Source organism: Maniola hyperantus, chromosome 12, assembly GCF_902806685.2.
Source record: "Maniola hyperantus chromosome 12, iAphHyp1.2, whole genome shotgun sequence".
Lineage (NCBI taxonomy): Eukaryota > Metazoa > Arthropoda > Insecta > Lepidoptera > Nymphalidae > Maniola > Maniola hyperantus.
This window is the reverse complement of record NC_048547.1, coordinates 7,328,047-7,348,806: the sequence shown is the minus strand read 5'-3', so window position 1 is coordinate 7,348,806 and position 20,760 is coordinate 7,328,047. Positions and strand designations below refer to the sequence as shown.

The 20,760-nt window shown below is 35.7% G+C and overlaps 1 protein-coding gene across 1 annotated transcript in view; it reads right to left on the bottom strand.

The window, feature by feature from the left end:
* The window catches only part of qless (decaprenyl diphosphate synthase subunit 1 qless), a 76,549-nt gene that overhangs the window by 28,803 nt on the left and 26,986 nt on the right, over positions 1 to 20,760 (bottom strand). Inside the window, exons 3-4 of the mRNA XM_034973649.2 lie at positions 10,115 to 10,254; positions 5,239 to 5,380 (exon numbers count right to left, since the gene is read on the bottom strand). Of these exons, the coding sequence (XP_034829540.1) occupies positions 5,239 to 5,380; positions 10,115 to 10,254 (282 nt within the window). The remainder of the gene's footprint in view (positions 1 to 5,238; positions 5,381 to 10,114; positions 10,255 to 20,760) is intronic.

Sequence of the window (20,760 nt, the reverse complement as noted above, 5' to 3'; positions counted from 1 at the left end):
AAAACCAACCTCCTATCAATTACTATGAAACAATTTGAAAATTTCCGTCATAATAATTAAAACATTTGGTAGCAAACATGGGACACCATGAAGCTCATTTCACACTAACGGTAGGTAAACGCGTCCCATCTTAGGCCGCAACATCACTTCCCATCAGATGAGATTGTGGTCAAGCGTTTGCCTATAATAAATATTTTTTTTAAAGTCCCCATCGATTTATACCTACTGATGTTCCCAACATTCGTACCATACTATGCGAATTATTGTAAACCTTGAATGTCTATTTTGATCGGACTATATTATAATTTATATCCCGTAGTTTGAAATGAGCTTTAGGTTTACTATATTCCCGTCTATATTATTATAAACGAATTGATTTCATGTAGAATAATAAGAACTTTTTAAAACTTATTGTGATATCAGAACGACCTACCAACGTTGTGCAAAGGCTTACGAAAACTACCTTGAGAGGATAACTAACAGTCTTAATACTTTCAACAATTTTTTTTTTAAAGAATATTAGCCATATTAAATGACTAATATTCCCCTTTCCTCTCCAACTAAGCGTCAGGCTTGTGCTAGGAGTAGGTACGACAATAGTGCAATAGTTTGAACCGTTCGACCTTTCGGTTTTCAGTCCACTCCTTTACCGGTTGAGCTATTGAGGCTCAATATTTCATTTAAGGGTAATATTAGTCATTAGTAGAATTACTCGAATATGAATATAACAACCATAAAACTACAGATTTGATTTACCTACATACGGAATATTTTAGAAAACCCTTTTTAGCAAACGAAAATACAGTGTCTTATGTAAATATAGAATATTATTAAAAAAGAAAATATAAGAAAGTTCTGAGAACTTTAGAGATCATAACAGCAAGTTTCTTACTTACCTGCAGAGTAACGCATGACAATGAACTTTGCTTAGAGAAAGCCTATGTCACCAGAAGAACATGCTTACTTTTACTAGACGAGATAATTTTGGTAGAATTTAAGTTTAGAATATACATATTTGTTGTTTTTAAACATTTCAGTCCATGCACTTTATTTGGTGTTGGTAAAGGTAGACAGAATTAAATAAATTTATTAACCCTTATTATAAATGCGAAAGTGTGTTTGTTTGTTGGTTTGTCCTTCAATCACGTCGCAACGGTGCAACGGATTGATGTGATTTTTTCATGGGTATAGATAAAGACCTGGAGAGTGACATAGGCTACTTTTCATCCCGGAAAAATCAAAGAGTTCACACGGGATTTTTAAAAAACCTAATTCCACGCGGATGAAGTCACGGGCATCAGCTAGTAAATTAGATATACTCGTAAGTGATCGAGTATAAAAGGAAAATGAGGCGAAAACAAAAATTATACCCGTGAGGCTGCAGGGCACTTTCACCGGGGTCGTCAGCTTTCGGCCCCTCTCTGGCATCTTAACTGACCACCACTCTCGCTACGTAGGTTATACATCTTTGTTCACGTACGTAGGTTTTATTCATACCGGCCAGTAGCGCCGTCTCCTTCTTATTAATGCTAGTGAAAGGTAGCAACGTCTGTCTATATCGTTAGGTGTAAGCGACGCGGACTACTTCCCACAATTTGTGTTATTCTTTTTTATGTAGGACAAGAACCTGAACGTGACAATGACCCAAATGGTTCACTTCTTTTCTTTTTCACTCTTGCCGAGCTTAGGTTACCCAGCAACTAGTGTCGAAATGGGACAAGATGCGAAAAGGACGAGCTGCGAATGGGACGAGCTGCGAATGGGACAAGCTGCGAATGGGACGAGTTGCGAATGTGGAACGAGTTGCGAATGGGACAACTTGCTAACAAACCCTACCGAAGGCCGATTTCTGGCCGAAGCCAACAAATAACTCCAAAGAAATTCAGTTCAAGATTGGTTAAAAGTGAATAAAATAATGTTTTTAGGGTTCCGTACCTGAAAAGGAAAAACGGAACCCTTATAGGATATCTTTGTTGTCTGTCTGTCTGACTGTCTGTCTGTTGACCTAGAATCATGAAATTTGGCAGATGGATAGGTCTTATAGCAGACATTAGGGGAAAAATCTGAAAACCATGAATTTGTGGTTACATCACAACTAAGAAAATTAAATTATGGTCATGAACTAGAATTAGTATTTTCAGTTTTCGAAGTAAGATATCTATACCAAATAGGCTATCATATGAAAGGGCTTCACCTGTGCATTCTAAAAGAGATTTTTATTTATTTTTATGCATCATAGTTTTTGAATTATCGTCCAAAATGTCGAAAAATACGACTGTAGTACGGAACCCTCGTTGCGCGACTGACTCGCATTTGGCTGGGTTTTTTTAAGTTTATGTAGACGTTGTTTTGTTGAACTTGTCATAAACAATAATAGATAACACTTCATAGTAATGTCAGTTATATCTATAATATAAAAATGAATCTATAATATAAAAATTAATCATTAAATGTGTTGCTGATCGCAAATCTCGAGAACAGCTGAACCGATTTCGCTAATCCTTTTTTTATAATATTCCTTGAAGTACGAAGATGGTACTTGCTAAATTTGCTAAGTTCCCACGGAATTTTTAAAAACCTAATTCCACGCGGACGAAGTCGCGGGCATCAGCTAGTTATTATTTAAAAGCAGTTCGTCAATTTCGGCGCTTGCTAGAATCCTTCGTCTTCGGCCAAAACATTGGTCCAATTTGGCCGAAGCCGAAGGGTTTGGCCGAAGGTTCGGTTGGCCACTACCAACAACCCAGCTCTAGCGATAGAAGAAATTGTGTTCTACTCCAGTTACATGACATTACGTACATACCTATAAGGAGAGTTGATTTACGGCCTCATTAAATAATTTACACACGCATTGCTAGTCGACGCAAAAATCAGCTTTCTACATTGATTGTAAACTAAATTGGACAACGATCAATGTTCTATGTTTGATGTTATTGATTACGCAACAGATCAGTATGGCACCCCTACTCATTTAAATTCGAAATTATAATCATACATTATTATGCTATACCTACAGCTAGTCGATTAGAAAAAGCTGCATCAATCATTGCTACTATCTCTATTGCTGTGATTGGCAGATTTTACAGTAATTCTGATTCAACAATGCATTTTAGCCAATAGCGAGAGAGTGTCGGCCAATGGCTCCAATGAGAGGTGCTTGCCATCGTCACACTGTAAGTGTAGTTGTCAGTTTACCGTTCTCAAGCGGCTGATTATAATAGATCCGAAGAGAGAAAAATACAACCCTACGACCTACTTGTTAATTAAAAACGTTAAACGTTGCTCTAGGATTGCTCTACATTGTGCTTCGAAAGATTTGAGAGTTAAAACATAACGAATAATTTATTTTTATTTTATTTTATTTGTCAAAGAACCGCCCACAGAGCTACACACTCAAAATTACATAAAATGTTTTTGAGTTGTATAGGTCTCGTGTAACCCAATTTACAATACTATCTTCTATATATAATCTTTTTCCGTCCCTAAATATACTACTACTACTACTACCACTACTATTTTCCTATTCGAAATTGATATTTTATTGTTCGACTTCGTGATACCTTCATAATACGTTTAGTTGCGCCTACTACTTTTAATAGCAATTTAACATTCATGTATCATCTCGTACAATAAACAAAAAGTCGAGTCCTGATTCAATAACTCACTGACTAACACATAAACGCCTAGAACTAAACCTTAGATCTAGAAAGCTGAAATTTTGCACAGAGTAAAGTTATCTGTTATCCTGTAGTATCCCGCACAAGAAGTCGGATAATTCCTATTACGTGTATAAATGTTTATATCTTTGCTTTACAAATGTTTGCGAATTTGTTATGACAAGTTATTATCCTCCTTAGCAACATTTATACACACATCATTATCTATACGACGCCATTCATACCAGACGATCCTTAATGGAGACGACACTATGTTCATATTTAAATAGTAGGTATTTCGGGTAATTCCGCTACAAACTACAAAGGTCCATTTTGAGATTCGAAGCATACCTATATAAATTCTATTAAGTTTAGAGGACGGCGGTTAACGGTCAGCCATATTTCCATCTGCACTGACATCACAATAGATTTCAGCGAAACGTAAATTTTTCATAAGATAATTCTTGTCACGACCTGATATTCCCAAGATAATTTCCAGATTAAATACATCAATAGACCTTGTGCAGACTATTTGCATTTCATTAAATAGTAGATGTTATGTTACAACAGGTTCAACCATATAAAGATGACACATTACAAACAAGGAACTTATCTCTAAATGATCATTATCTAACGATACTCGATACCTATTTAATATACATATGTACCGCCTATAACCTTATGAAATTGGTTTGATTTTTTACATACTAATAGGATAACTCACGGTTACTCAAAGTAACCGACATAGCTCAACGGATTGCGAATCTGTAGAAGCAATGTACAAGGCACATAATCCGAAAAGCCATAGACATTGTGGTCTCAAGGTGCTCGAATGGCGATCTCGCACCGGAAAGCCCAGCGGTGGCAGATCTCTACTAGGAGGCCAAACGACATCAAACGAGTCACAGGGAGCCGCTGGATTCAGGAGACTCAAAATCGTGGAAGTTCCTACAAAGAGATCTATGTCCAGCAGTGGACGTCTATCAGTTGACATGGTAATGATGTTTAGGGCAACTTAAACTCAAAATAGTAAAATTAAATTAGTAGATAATTGACAGATACCTACTAACTTTGGCCCTGTGCTTCACTCGCTTTGAAATCTTAGGTTTTAAATTTTGCTTGACTGATTTTTTTAAACTAAACACCTTCTGTCAGTCTATGTAGAATTTATGCGTTTGAACTTTGAAAGTCTCATCTTAATTAATTTAGTAGTTTTTGAGTGAAGCGGGCTTGAATAATAAAACTTGCAAACTATTACAATTTTATAATAACAGGTATATGACTTTCGAAATTACCAACCCGCCGGAACGCTACCTTAGTATATCTAGCATGAACAAATTAAACTACAGAAACTAGACTCTCTTGAAATTAAATAGTGATTGAGATACTAGTTACTACATAGTCTTAGTGATTGGTATATTAGTTATTACATATCCTAAAACGTGACCGATCTAGAATGATATCTACTTTAGCTAGTGATGAATCGTACAAAGGGACCTTGGAACAATATTGTTTCATTTCATTATTGCAACTCCATGATTGCTGATTGCGCAATCAGGTGAGATAATAAATCGACGCTTACCTTCTTGTGATTCCAGAGCACGTTGACTGAGGGCTTTCCGCGTCGGAAGTCGCTCTGGTCGATGACGTCGTCGTGGATCAGCGACGCTGAGTGGATCATCTCGCTGATCATGGCCACTTGCCTCTGCGATGGCAGCAGCGCACTGTTGTCACAATAAATATATTATGATTAATCATATTGCAAAATACTAAGTATCTAATTTGAAACGATACTTAAACTAAAACAACGTCTCACTCTATAATCTATATCAAGCCAGGTTCGGTCTGGCATGCAGCAGTACTGCTGTCACCTTTGGAATGGCTCTGCCAAGAACCAACACAATGAATTAGACTCAATAGATCGCTGCACCCGAAGAATAAATTGGTGATCAATCACGAATCAGTGACGAAATTGCTTAACTTAGCACCGAGGCGATGTCGCCTGTAACTACTCAACGGCTCAAACGATTTTGATAAAAACGATACGTCATTAGATTCATCTAGATGGCGCGAATGTCACTGGCTAATATCTTAAAAATCAAAAGGACTGAAAAAGATGCAATGCAACCGCAGTCGAGGTTTTTTTAAAAAACTTTTCATTTGTATCAGATATATACATATACTTTGGAGAGTGTACATCCACGTAGATTTAAGTTTGTGTCGTATATCGTGTTATAGTTATCCGATATCAACCGACTTGCTAATTATTATGCGAAAATTATATAATGACTAATGACATACCCAAACAAGTACAACTACAATATTTGTTGCGGCGGGTCTGAAAACAGTGTGTTCTAGGTTTTGCGTACGGTGATACCGATAATTCCTTTCCCTAACGTGCTATAATTATACGTATTTAAAAGTTGTATTTGGACTAAAATTAGTAACTAATTTAAATATATGTACTTACTATTCCTACTAAGCAGTTTTATTTTGCTTCACTTGCAAACTACACTTACATACTTAAATTCATTTCATTTGATATTTTTAACCGACTTCTATAAAGAAGGTGGTTCTCCATTCGGCGCGTGTTTTTCAGGGTTTCGTACCTCAAAAGGAAAAACGGAACCCTTATAGAATCACTTTGTTGTCTGTCTGTCTGTCTGTCTGTCTGTCAAGAAACCTATAGGGTATTCCCGTTGACCTAGAATCATGAAATTTGGCAGAAAAATCTATAAACCGTGAATTTGTGGTTACATCATCAAGAAAAAAAATATGTTCATAAACATTCATTGCTATTTTCAACTTTCAAAGTAAGATTAATATATCAAATGGGTTATCATATGAAAGGGCTTTACTTGTACATTCTAAAACAGATTCTTATTTATTTTTAGGCATAATAGTTTTTGATTTATCGTGCAAAATGTCGATAAAATACGATTGTAATACGGAACACTCAGTGCGCGAGTGACTCGCAATTGGCCGGTTTTTTTTCGAGATTTCTAGACCGATTTGCAAGTTTTTTTACTCAATAGCGGAAGTTTGCGAGAATTTTGAATAATTAATACATCTGGATCTAACTTAAGGCGAATATAGACTTCATTAATCATTATTGAACTCCAAGTCCCAACTCCTCAATCGTGGTGTTGCGGGGGGGGGGGTGTGTACCTACCTACTAAGCCGTGGGGATTAAGGAACTGTTTATGAAACTGAGAGATATATTTAACACCATTATAACACTTGTATTATAATGCAACTAGCTTATGCTCGCGACTTCGTCCGCGTGGACTACACAAACTTCAAGCCCCTATTTCACCCCCTTAGGGATTGAATTTTCAAAACTCCTTTCTTAGCGGATGCCTACGTCATAATAGCTATCTGCATGCCAAATTTCAGCTCGATCCGTCCAGTAGTTTGAGCTGTGCGTAGATAGATCAGTCAGTCAGTCAGTCAGTCAGACACCTTTTCTTTTTATATATTTAGATAAATATTAAATTATATATTTCAAATATCAGACATAAAATGGTCATATTACTCTCTTCTCTCTTCAGGTCTTTAACTATACCTACTCATGCGAAAACTCCCGTCGCGTCGATCCGTTGCTCCGTTGCGACGCGACAAACCAACAAACAAACACACACTTTCGCATTTATGGGTAGTGATTATACGAAGATGACAGCCTCCCTTATGTATTATGGAACACTATGATGTTATTATTTATAAGATTATAAATAATTCTATACGCAACTTCTGTGCACGCATCGGATTTATCACGTCCTTTAAATATTCTTAAAGTGTTTAGTTCAGTACGCGGCGAATCATAGCAACGTGAATATCCTACGTAATTACTAAATTTAATATTCATCCGATGAATTCCTTAGGTTTTATCTTCAAAGAATTCTCGAGTTAGATTTGTACTGCAGTCAGTAAAACTGGAATAATTTTGTTAGAATGCAGAATTGTATTCGGTTGTAAAAGGGTACCAGAAGTGAGTTAAAAAGTTAGACAGAAAAGCAGGGTATTATAAGCTATTTTTGGATTGGTTATTGGACTGTCCTCTCCTTTAAACTTGCGCGCAGACATTGGTCACACGCGCAGAGCTTACCGAGAGGTTTAATCTTTAAACTAACCTAACTACAACAGTTGTCTACAAAGACAACTTGAAATGTAATCATGATGTCTCGCAATATTTATCGATATGCAACGCTTCTCTAGATTTTTTTCGGATTGAGTATCCTGCGTAGAACCTTCTGCAGTGTTTCCACTCATAGGGAATTCGCCCTATTTTAAGGCGACAGGGCGGCCTATTTTCGAACAGGGATTTAATAAGGTGATTTAATTTGGGGTAAAATCGAACTTTCAGATGGTAGTAACCCTATTTTTAACAGACTTCAAAAAAAGGAGGAGGTTCTCAATTCGTCGGAATCTTTTTTTTTTTTATAACCCACACAATGTGAATTTTGTATTTTTTAGATTTATAAAAGAGGATACGCTCAAAAAGGCTAGAAACGATCAGAATGAAAAAAAATCTGCATTGCGGAATAATGGAGTATTTTATAGGTATAATAACTAATTAGCTGGGTATTAATAATTTCTTATGAGACCGAGTTACAATAATTTGAAAGTGGAAGAAAACGATAATCAAAAACCCTTTTCGCTACAAGACTTTAAGACTATTATAAGTGGAAACAATGGCGCCGATTCTGTTGTCTTTCTCTAAACTTAATTTAGAGTATCTGCATCTTTTGCTTTTAAACATTGCTAAAAAGAACGGACATGAATTTTGGATTTAAAGACTCTAAATTTTAGTGCACGCTACAAATTTAAACAAAAGGCCCGCGGCTGGCAGCTAAAGTCACGAGGTTTGGCAGCTCTAAATTAAATTTAAAACTGCGATGTATATTCCGTCCCTTTTTAGCAATATTAAAAAGAAAAAGATGCAGATAGTCTAATTTTAGTTTAGAGAAAGACAAGTGAATCGGCGCCACTATTTAGGTAATATTAAATACTAGCTGATACCCGCGACTTCGTCCACGTGAAATTAGCTTTTTAAAAATTCCGTGGGAACTCTTTGATTTTCCGGGATAAAAAGTAGCCTATGTGTCTCTCCAGGTCTTCATCTATACCCACGCAAAAAATCACGTCAATCCGTTGCACCGTTGTGACGTGATTGAAGGACAAACCAACAAACAAACACACTATCGCATTTATAATAAGGGTACTCATGTTATTTACATATTCCTTTACAGCCCTTTGTGACCCAGAAATAGATTCATCTAAGGATTCAATATTTTCAATTTCTCAACTTATTTGAGCAAATAAATTGAAAAATCTAACCATATAATTTAGCAACTACGAGTACCATTAGAGTGAATGGCTCGGTATTGAAAAGGCCAGACACTATTCAATTATATCTATAGCCTTATACTGTTGATTTAAATATTTTTGTAATACCATATTTACGCAAGTATAATTAAGACAAAGTATAGCCAGAAAACTATAAACACTAATGTATTGTCTTATGCTAGACTTGCTTTGAGCACAATCTCACCAAACCATGCCAGATATAATTACAGATGTCATACTACAGCATGGAAAGTCCCGCCCGTCCCGCCAAACGGTCTCAACTCTCAACAAAATCAAAATCATTTATTCAAATCAGGTATCATTGTACACGTCTTTTTGATAGTCAAATTGTGGAATTTGTAAGATAATAATGTAATGGTGATAATTTATTACGTAGTACGTACGTAAACTTAAAACTAAAGCTACGAGCTACAACATAACTTGTGTCACTTTTCATTTTATCTATCAACGGTCTTTTTTTTCTGTTAACTCATAACGCAATGTTAACGTTAATGAAACGGTCTATAGAAAAAGATTACATTATTACGAATACACCAGTACCTATGAGGTTAGCAGTTAGCTGCTCCAATAATATAACATCTCTATATCTAATGCTAAGTGTCGGCTAGCAATAAAACTAGCAGAAGTTAGTTCTGGCCAGTCACTTGTACTGTGTGAACACTAGGAACAAGTCAATTTCCGCAAGTTTTTCCATTCCAAAGTAACTTCCGCAATTTCTTGCAGAATGACTTGTGCAAGTTTTAGTTGTTTTAGTTTACTACTAAGTAAGAAACTACTAAAACTATGTGCGTTTTAAAACAATTAAATATCGCTTGCTTTAACAGTGAAGGAAAACATCGTGAGGAAACCTGCATGCCTGAGAGTTGTCCATGTTCTCAAAGGTGTGTCAAGTCTCAAGTCTGCCAATCCACATTGAGCCAGCGTGACACACTATGGTCCAATAGATTCTAAACCCTTCTTACTCTGAGAGGAGACCCGGCTCTGTAGTGGGCCGGTAATGGGTTGATCATGATGAACTACTAAAACTTGCTAGTGGACACTTTTCTTAAGTTAGTGTTAGGTTTCGTAGTATATAAAATGGTGTATCTTACCTATTTTCTCCATATACGTGGTAGTTGACCGCTCTCGCCATTAATATCGCCACCATAGGCCTTAGCGCCTTGCCTTGTCCGTCGAAGTAGTATGTAGCTATGGTGTTTAATTCTGGCTGGTTTGTGTTGCGTTCCAATTCCTGTTAATAAGAAGAACTAAAGTCGAGTTTGGATCTAATTGTACTCTACTGTGCCACATTGTGCATTGGTAACAATCACCTGAACATATAGCATCTCTAGCGGTTGCAGTATATTGTATAAGTGCTAGGTATAGTATGTTATGAATACGACATCCGCCTCCTATTCGAGACGTCGCGTCGGGGGTTCGGTCCCGGACACGCAGACCTCTAACTTTTCGGAGTTATGTGTTTTACTTTTAAGCAATTAAATGTAACTTGCTTTAACGGTGAAGGAAAACATCGTGAGGAAACCTGCATGCCTGAGAGTTGGTGAAGTCTGCCAATCCACACTTGGCCAGCGCAGTGTGGCTAGGCTAAGCCCCATCTCATTCTAAAAGGAGATCCGTGCTCTGTAGTGAGCCGGCGATGGGTTGATGATGATATTATAAATTAGAATTATTTATTTATTGAAAAGAAGCGAGATCTCAAACGATTTTACCCAATAGACGTCCCGGCCTTAGCTTGTAGGAACCTAGGAACCAGTTAGGAACTTAGTGTGTATCAACTATCATGGAAACATAAAAAGGTCAAAGGAATAACTGAAGCAGTTTTGACTTAAAGTCCTATTTTTATCAACACAAAGCGTTTTCCCACCTAGGTGGGTTCAGCATTCCTAAATTTTTGCTCACTTTGTCCGGTCTTGAGCATAACCCATCACGGTGGGTTCCCAACGAGAATCGTGTCAGTGTGACTCGTTGGGAACTCGTCGATTTTTTCCCCATCGAGTCACACCGTTATTAGTTGCAACCTTTTTATCATTAGAATTCCTCACGAGTCACACTGTTTTTATTTATTTTTTATTGAACCACCAACAGAATCATACAAAAATAATTACATTATTCAAATATTGTTACTCTGGGTGTGACTCCTTGGCAAGGTTTATATTACTCGTTTTGGACTCGTTGGGAACTCATCGATTTTTTTCCCATCGAGTGACACTGTTACTAATTGCAACCTTTTAATCCATTAGAATTTCCAACCAGTCGCACTGTAACTGTGGATGTGACTCGATGGGAGAAAAATTCGATGGGCTCCCAACGAGGCACACTGTTACACAATTAGGTGAGACACATTAGGAACCCAAGCGACTCGGTTCGGTCTATTGAATAGACCGAACCGAGTCGGGTAAACGCAAGTCTGCGTTCACGACTCCAGCCAGCGCGTTCTTGGGCGAGCTCGGGATTTAGCTCCAGGGACTACGATATTGAGACATCTGTTACCGACAGGGGAGTAAACGTAAGTAGGTACCTTATGTAAATTCTAATAATATCCATTTCCTGTTTATAGTAAGGACAAATACGAGAAGGTACTTAATTAATCCTTTGTAGTGATTAGAAGTCAGAGTTTTTAATGCGTTTAGTGAAGATAAAACTACGAAAAATTAAGTAACATTAAACCAAGGTCGGTATATAGCGCCGACTTTATAAGCATTTACGCAATGCACTGAGTAGACAATGCGCATCCTACATAGTGCCAAGTGAATTATTGCACATTTACTTAAAATTAATGTAGCTCGTATTTTATTTGGGAAACTATTAACTACTGTACTGTACGACTAGTTGCTTGGAAGTGATGGAACACACTCGGATTATGTAAAAGTGTACAAATAATAATATGTTACTATGTGTGTAGGTAAGTAATGTATTCCTTAAAAAAGTGGATAAATGCTGAAACATAGTTAAAAATTATTCCTATACTCGTAGCAGCTGTAATCCGCCCCGACTTCGCTTAAGTTAAGTGGGATTTTGGAAAATTAGTGAAGTAGTGGAATTTCCGAACATACTAAAAAACGTTTGCTCATTTTTAGGATTCCGTACCCGAAGAGTGCCATCAAGAACTTATTACTAAGCCTCCGCTGTCCGTCCGCCGTCCGTCTGTCTGTCTGCGGGCTGTTTCTCGTGATAGGTAGAGCGAGAGAACCGTAACAGGTAGAGAGTCGAAATTTTCACAGAATATGTGTAGTCCTATTGTCGCTCTAACAACAAATAATAAAAAAATAAAAATGGCCGCGTTGAAAATTAAAAAAAAAGTTTTATTTAATGATGGTGCAGAACTCTTCGGGTGCGATTCCAATTCACACTTAACCGATTTTTTAATTGAAAACACAAGTACCAATTTATGGCTATAACTTGGAAAATGGCGGTGTTTCATACAAACTTTAATCCCCTTTTTAACCTCCTAAGGGGTGGAATTTCTGAAAATCCTACCTTAATGAGTAGCCTACCTTATAAAAGGAACCTACGGTCAAAATTTCTGTTTCTAATCACAGTGGTTTAGATTGTAAGACAGGTCCATGGTTATAAGATGATAGATCAGTCGATCAGTAGGCAGTAGATTGATTTTTCATCCGGTTTTTTAGCACTTGTCCAAATAATTGCAAGGTGCAATTTTATTATGGTATCTACATACTTTTAGAGCTTAGTGTCTCGAAGTTGCATTAATGTCTATAATTATATTTTGTTTACAATGAAAACAACACTTACTTTTGTAAATAACGGAAATGCTTACGGTAAGTTTGCCATAGTAATTATCACGTACATACTTGTTAGTATCCTAGTAAGTACTTAATAACTTTATCTAGGTATTTGTTACGATCGATTGTTGTTTTATTTTCTCTAATACGTAAATTAACACAATATTCATTAATTAATTTTAATTAATTTGATTTTATTGGACTATTTAGTTAAATTGTTAAAAAGGTAATTATTAGCGAATGAATAGAATAGAAAAATTTCTTATTCTAAAAAACTTTTACAAATCACCTACTTTTTATAAGTTTTTAATAAGAGTAGGTATGTACACAAATTAAACAACACATAATATGAAAAAGTACATTTGAATATACATATATCAATAACTATGTGTACGTGTTTGTGTTACCAAATTAGGTGATAATATGGTCTTACGTTTTAACACTATGATTTGGTACAACCTGTGTCAGTTCCTTAAGTGGAAACTCAAGTATTTTATAATCATTTGTTACGAAGGCAAAGTCACAGTTGAGCAAATTGAATGACAAACATCGCATAACCTTCGGTTTTTGTTCCCAGGGACATATTTTCATGCATTTAACGAATAATGAAACTGGATAGCAAAAATGATATGTATATCAATTTCATGTTTCAGAAAAAAACCGGTCAAGGGTGAGTCTGACTCACACACGAAGGGTTCTCCGTTCTATACCATCGTACAAGATATACCTAACACTTTTATGTAGAGCACTGCAAGTTAATTACGTACAGCGCCATCTATATGTGTTTTAGTAAACTAATTAATTTTTCATTACATTTTCATTTTTTCCTGTGATGTGTAACCACAAAAAAGTTTGCGGATATTTCACTTCACTTGTGCTATAAGACCTACCTACATGCCTTTCATGATTCTAGATCGACGGAAAATACCGTACATTTTCTTGACAGACAAGACATACAAACAGAGTGTCCTATAACGGTTTCTTATTTCTTTTTGAGGTACGGAACCCTAAAAATGAAACAATGAAGATTGTTAAACAAAGGTTTGTTATCTATAAACTAAATTAAATTATTATGAGGGCATTAAACTCGCACTTTTTCACAACTTACACTTTACTCACGCACACACAAACACACACCTCACACAAGAAAACCCGTTTTTCTTTAGTAGTTTTTAAAAAATTTTTACAAAAAAAATAAAAACCGACTTCGTTACACAAACACTAAAAATTGAAAAATAATTTAATTTATTACCGAATATATTATGTATACAAGAGTTAATATAGTTCCATAATAATACTTTTTGGTGCCGGTGCCAATTAGCTTTAGCTGCGCGAATCGTCTAGACTTCATATTTTATGGGACTCCACAATGGCACCTCATTGGCACCGACCCCAAAAATATTATTATGGAACTATATTAACTCTTGTATACATAATATATTCGGTAATAAATTAAATTATTTTTCAATTTTTAGTGTTTGTGTAACGAAGTCGGTTTTTATTTTTTTTGTAAAAATTTTTTATTTCACAATTTTTAGTGGCCCCATGGAATAATGCTATGACTGGTTAAAAGTCTACTGTTTACTAAGCTATTACACTGATCGCGAGCAATTTACTCTTATCCGTTGAGGAGTTCCAGTATCTATCTTCGAAGATGTTCATCAGATCTTCACCAAATTGAAATGGGACCAACTTTGAAGTATACCCTTTCAAACAAAAAAATAATTTTTAAAATCGGTCTAGGCGTTTTCGAGTTATCGGGGAACATACATAAAAAATAAAAAAAAAAAAAAAAAAAAAAAAAAAAAATTCCGACGAATTGAGAACCTCCTCCTTTTTTTGAAGTCGGTTAAAAAGTAGAACAGTATCGGTTTGGTAATCTTAAAGGGTGATTGGTTTCACTGTAGTCTATAACTAGGTAGACCGTATTATCAGTAAACTTTACAACATCATTTTGTGATACAAATCAGATTTTAAAGGCAAAGTCGGGCGTGTATCATGAACTTAAATATGTGACATCAATGACTACAAAATATAAATAATTAATTAATGATTACTGATATAGATTCATAATTGATTAGAAAAAATACATAACAATAATCTGATGGATTGACGCTGGTTCCCTGGGAACGGGGACGGGCGCTAATGTGGGACGCAACTTGCGTTGACACATTGGCCCCGTGTCATATCAGGAAGACAGCATCAAGACCGGGAGCCGCAGCAGAAACAGCTGAAAACGGCAAGCGGCGCAAGTATGCCTCTCTTATAGAGAGTTACATTTTTGTGCCGTTTGCCGTGGAGACCCTGGGGCCATGGAGTCTTAGTGCTAAAAATTTTTTACGAGACATTTCACCGCGATTAATAGCCTCAACTGGTGACAGAAGGGCTGGCTCATTTTTTGCGCAGCGGATCAGCCTGGCTGTCCAGCGCGGAAATGCAGCCAGTATTCTTGGCACCATTCCACGCGTTCATGATTTATATAGTAATTAGATAAGGCTAGCTTTAAGTTTTATTGTAACAATAATCTAAATATATATAAAAGGAAAAGCTGACTGACTGATCTATCAACGCACAGCTCAAACTACGGTACGGATCGGATCGGACGGCCTTTCAAGTATATATAGCTAGAATAGTATATATAGCTTCCACGTCACTGAACGATACTGAAATAGTAACAGCAATTCTTTAAGTAAAGGAGTAATTTAATTTGGAAAATCATTTTCTAGCTCTTTCTTTTTCTTTCAGAAGCTTCTTTACAAACATTTATTTTTCATAACAACTCTATTAATTTTCTTTGTAATTTCACTAAAAACTTTTTAAGAACAATTACTGTGGGTTTTATTTCTGTTCTGACCTGCATACTTACGAGATTTTTTTTAAATCTGCGAAGATTTTTTTTTATTTTGTTTAAAATCGATGACATGGTTCCTTAGACCAAATTCCTGTATTTACTCGTTTAAATTTTCGTCCGATAATGCTTGCGGACTTCGTCCGCGTGGAGTTATGTTTTTAAAAATCCCTTGGGAACTCTTTGATTTTCGGGAATCAAAAATGGCCTATGAGCTATTTCTGTACCACAATTCGTCAAAATCCGCCAAAGGGATGGGCCGTAAAAAGCTCCAGACAGGTAAACAGACAGACAGACACACTTTCGGATTTATAACATTAGTATGGATTAGTAACGATGGATATCCCATTAGCATAAAGGAAAAAATAATTTTCATTAATTGTGGCTAATCCTCCTTCTAATGGACCTATTATTACATATTATCAGAAACTTTTGTCTGTTCATTATTACCTATACAAGGCCGTACGTAAAAATCAATTGCAATATACTTTACTTATTACTTCCTATAAATACGACACAGGAATTATAAATGATAACTCATTGTGATGAGTAGATATTAGTACCTAATTACTAATTAGTCGTTTGAAGCCGTTTTGAAGTAGTAAAGATATTATATGTATGTTGAATATATCGTATTTACTGACTACAGTACAAAAGCCGGATTCCATCTGTCTTTGAAATTGAAATTTCACTGATCTCAATAGTAAGGTCGTTGCTCCCAACCTTGGCCGAGTAAAGCCTTACGAGACAGCGCCTTTCGTTTGTCATCATGGGGAATTCCAGATGCCCGTCCTTATTATTACTAAGTAGGTATAACCTGTACTATTATGTGTCCTGAAGACCTACCTTACCTATTTAACCAGGAATCACAAAGACCACTCCTTTGATTTCGTGTTCACTTTATAGGTAATTTATTTGAACAAGTAATTATTTTAATTTTGAAGAGAAAACTTCGTGTTTCCGATAGTATTTTTATAAGCGTAACTCGCCAAGGGTATGTAATGTAAGTTGTAACATGAAATACATAAATATTTTTTTCAATAAGTTATGGCATTACTTATATTATACACATTTAAAAACCGGCCAAGTGGGAGTCGGACTCGCACACGAAGGGTTCCGTACCATTATCTATAAAACAAGCAAAAAAATTACGTTTGTTATAGGGAACCCTCTAAAACATTTATTTTATTCTGTTTTTTAGTATTTGTTGTTATAGCGGCTAGCACGGTTCAGGAGATAAAGCCTGGTGACAGACATGGACAGTCAGACAGCGGAGTCTTAGTAATAGGGGCCCGTTTTACCCTTTGGGTACGGAATCCTAAAAATATATTGGAAAAAGCAGATTGTTCTCTTCTTGGTATATAATACATACAATTACTAGTGCAAAAATATTGCTAGATGGAGTTACTTAGCTCACAATAAATAAAATTTTGTTGAAATATCGTATTCTATTGCTCTTATTTAGCATGTTTATTTAATTTTAGGATCAAAACTACAAAATTTTCATAACATCACATATGGAAATAGCAATTTGATATTCAACTACTTATTTAACAATCGACTCATTGAGTATGTCCGAATTTATAGCAAGTTTTATTAGTAAGTAATGTCAGTAGGTAGGTCAGTTGGATGAGAATGCAATTGCACTGAATTCCGGTAGATGGCATCACAATTGACATTTGAAAATTATCCAAAAATTACAGTAGCCATTGAGACAATGAACTTGGAGTGTGGAAACTCTCGGTTTGATCTTAAATCGACATTAGTTAAATCTATTAGGCTAGGGGTGACGTGAAATCAAAGATACCTATATAGTCGTTTCATAGGAGTTTCATAACTGTCGTGAAATTGTGATTGAGGTAAGTATAATGTACCTACCTACTAGCAATAGCTGCGGAAATGTAATTTTGAAACGCTACGTATCGTGTCAACTGTCAGGTGAACCGTGATGTTGCTATTGTGAAATTAAATTATCGCAAATTCTTGAAAGATTTCCCAACTCAGGATAGTCAATGTCAAGTGTTAACACAACGCGTAAATGTATTATTTGGTGTTTACCTCGAATATGTTTGAAAATCAAACAAGAAGGTTAAGTGTTACACTTAACTCAAGTTACGTAAAAATTACAGAAAATCCTTGTTAGTAAGAAGAACCTTACCTATAAGGCATTCGACAGAGTAGTCGTATGGCTCATAATTATCTGAGGATGCGAAAAACTGTATTATATAATATTATTACATGGTTGTGAGTTTATCTGTTTATAAATTAATAAATTTTCTCTATCATCAATTTTTTCTGGAAAATAGTCTATTTTAACACCTTTTACAAAAAGGAACACACTGAAACGCAAATTACTCAGTACATACATACTCATACAATTAATGTACGCAGATTTTGAGATTTGTAAAAATTTCAAGATCGCGTCACCGACATTCTAATGTTGATGTGCTCGGAGTGCTGATAGATGTTGTTTATTTGTGATGTTTACAAATTATGAAGTTTACATTTTTCAAACTACAAATTATTATTTTACAGTCTAAAAAAAGCACTGTTATTTTATAGTATTAAGTTTTCTGTCGGCAATTCCCACTGACTGCAATTTTTTTGTATATAATATTACAGTATGTACATTTATTTGCGATGCAATGTGATATAACTCGTCAATGTGTTGATTGTTCTTCAACCTACCAAGTACCAATCGCGCCGCAGTTGCTTGATAATTGAGAATGAAGGTAAAGGTGTAAAGTCTTACGTAAAATCGTGATGGAAAACCCTGTACGGTCAAATGATTCAGTATTAATAAAAACTTTTTGTTTAGAGCATTTATAGTACTGTCCGTACAAATTTACTCCTCACGCGCCATTTTAACTCTATGGGTCAACTGTCATGTCAAAAGTCCCGTTCATCTTAATAAAATCGTACTTTCGACATGAAATTTGACACAAAAAATGAAAATGGCGCATGAGGAGTTAAATTTTACGCGTTGTGTGCTCGTTGTATTAATTGATGGTTATATTTTTAAAAATATTTAACAAATATATAAAAAGTATTTTACAAATATAAGTATGTATATGCATAGCGCACGGAATAAAGAAAGTGTTTGTTCTTGGAGGTTTTCTTCACCGTGTTTAGCCTCGAAAGAAGGTCAAATGCTTAAGTTTCGCGTGGTTTCACACGCCACTTTCCATCGTCTAACGCAACGTCAGTCTAGTATTGAGATAATGATATAATAATGTACTTAATTACTAATTCCCATCAAAAAATAATTGAAACCAGTATGACTTATCAATTACTAAAACTATTAGCAATTTGATATACAGAAAATACAGATAATTGTTTCAATAAAATCTTCAATTCGGCGGAATTTCATCCATTTGCATTGCTTTGAAGTTACAAAACATTTTTTTTCATATTCGTGTAGTTTCGCGTACTTTTTTTGGTTCCGTACCTCAAAAGGAAAAAAGGAACCCTTATAGGATCACTTTGTTGCCTGTCTGTCTGTCGTCTGTCCGTCTATATGTCTGTCCGTTTCTTTCGTGTCTGTCAAGAAAACCCGGGTACTTCCCGTTGACCTAGAATCATGAAATTTGGTAGGTAGGTAGGTCTTATAGCACAAGTAAAGGAAAAAATGTGAAAACCGTGAATTTGTGGTTACATCACAAAAAAATTAAATGTGTTCATGAACAAAACAATTAGTATATTCAACTTTCTAAGTAAGATTACTATACCAAGGTGGGTATCATATGAATGGGCTTTACCTGTACATTCTACAATTTTTCATTTATTTTTATTTTGATATACCTATCGTGCAAAATATCGAAAAAATTCGACTGTAGTACAGAACCCTCGGTGCGCGAGTCTGACTCGCACTTGGCCGGTTTTTGGTACTTTGTAAATTCGACGTCAGCCGCTATCATTGCTTCACCGTTACCGATCAGTTCAAGGCATTCGAGTATTTGATTTTATTGATGCATTTTATCTCTGGTGTCTTCTTTTATCAATACTTTACTGTCAAAGAACAACCAAGTCAAGGACAAATGAAATCAACATCCGAAGCGGATTTTTGCAACGCTGCCTATGTAATAATATTATAAGAAGGTACTTATTATATTTTTTACAAAACGACAACACTGTCATTAGACGAAGTAATCTTGATTAAAAATTGTCGTAGCTTATGTTTTCATTGTACTTATCTATAGTAGTATGCGATAGGTCAAGATGGCAATCGGGGATTAAACGCCCCGCACACCCGCATAGTCCCCGCGCTAACCCGGTACGGGCAAGCGCGCGTGACGTACGGGTGTGCGGGACGTGTACCCCCCCCCCCTCCCCCCGCCTTATACCTCGATTGCGATCTCGACCTGTCGCTGTTACAAATTTCCATCAATTCATTTTGGTATGTTTGCCACACCACAAAACCCTGGTCCAATTTCATTTTCGAATAGGTACTGTGAGTGATAATTAATGTCACTAATAATTAAAACTTTGAAATAAGAACCACAATAAAAATCAAAAGTTACTAATAAAAACCTATTATATGAGTTTTCCAAAAAAAAATTGCAAGTAAAACTTGCAAAAAAGACTTGCTGCATGTCACGTCACTTGTCAGAGCCGACTTCTGAAATTTTATAAAAACTTCATGATTTGTAAATTAAGACCAATTAATATTACTTAGTTTAATTTTTACATCTATCGGCACTCGGAAAACTATTAACCTTAGCATGTCTGTGACGCGATCTTGAAGTTTTTTCATCAAATTCCCATTCAAAAATCATCCAACGCGCCTAAAGAAGTTTTCGCTTCAATAAATTACTAAACAACTTAAAACCTGCAGAAAAATTAAGCCTTTGTTGTAATATGTAACAAATGAAGGCACAATATTTATATGGTATGGCCTCAATTTTGCTACAGGATGCACTAACGAGCACGTTTCAAAACTCATCTCATCGCTTTCGATACAATTACTGCACATCCACATCTGTGAACATCATCCTGATCCACCACTATTTTGATAATACAATATTCAAGGACATTGTTATTTTTAGTTTTTATTTTAAATCGTCTCATTTATCTGCAATCAGTCGGGGGACTATAAGCAGATGGAATCGAAAGCCTCGACTCCCCGAAGCGGTAAGAGCGGTTATAT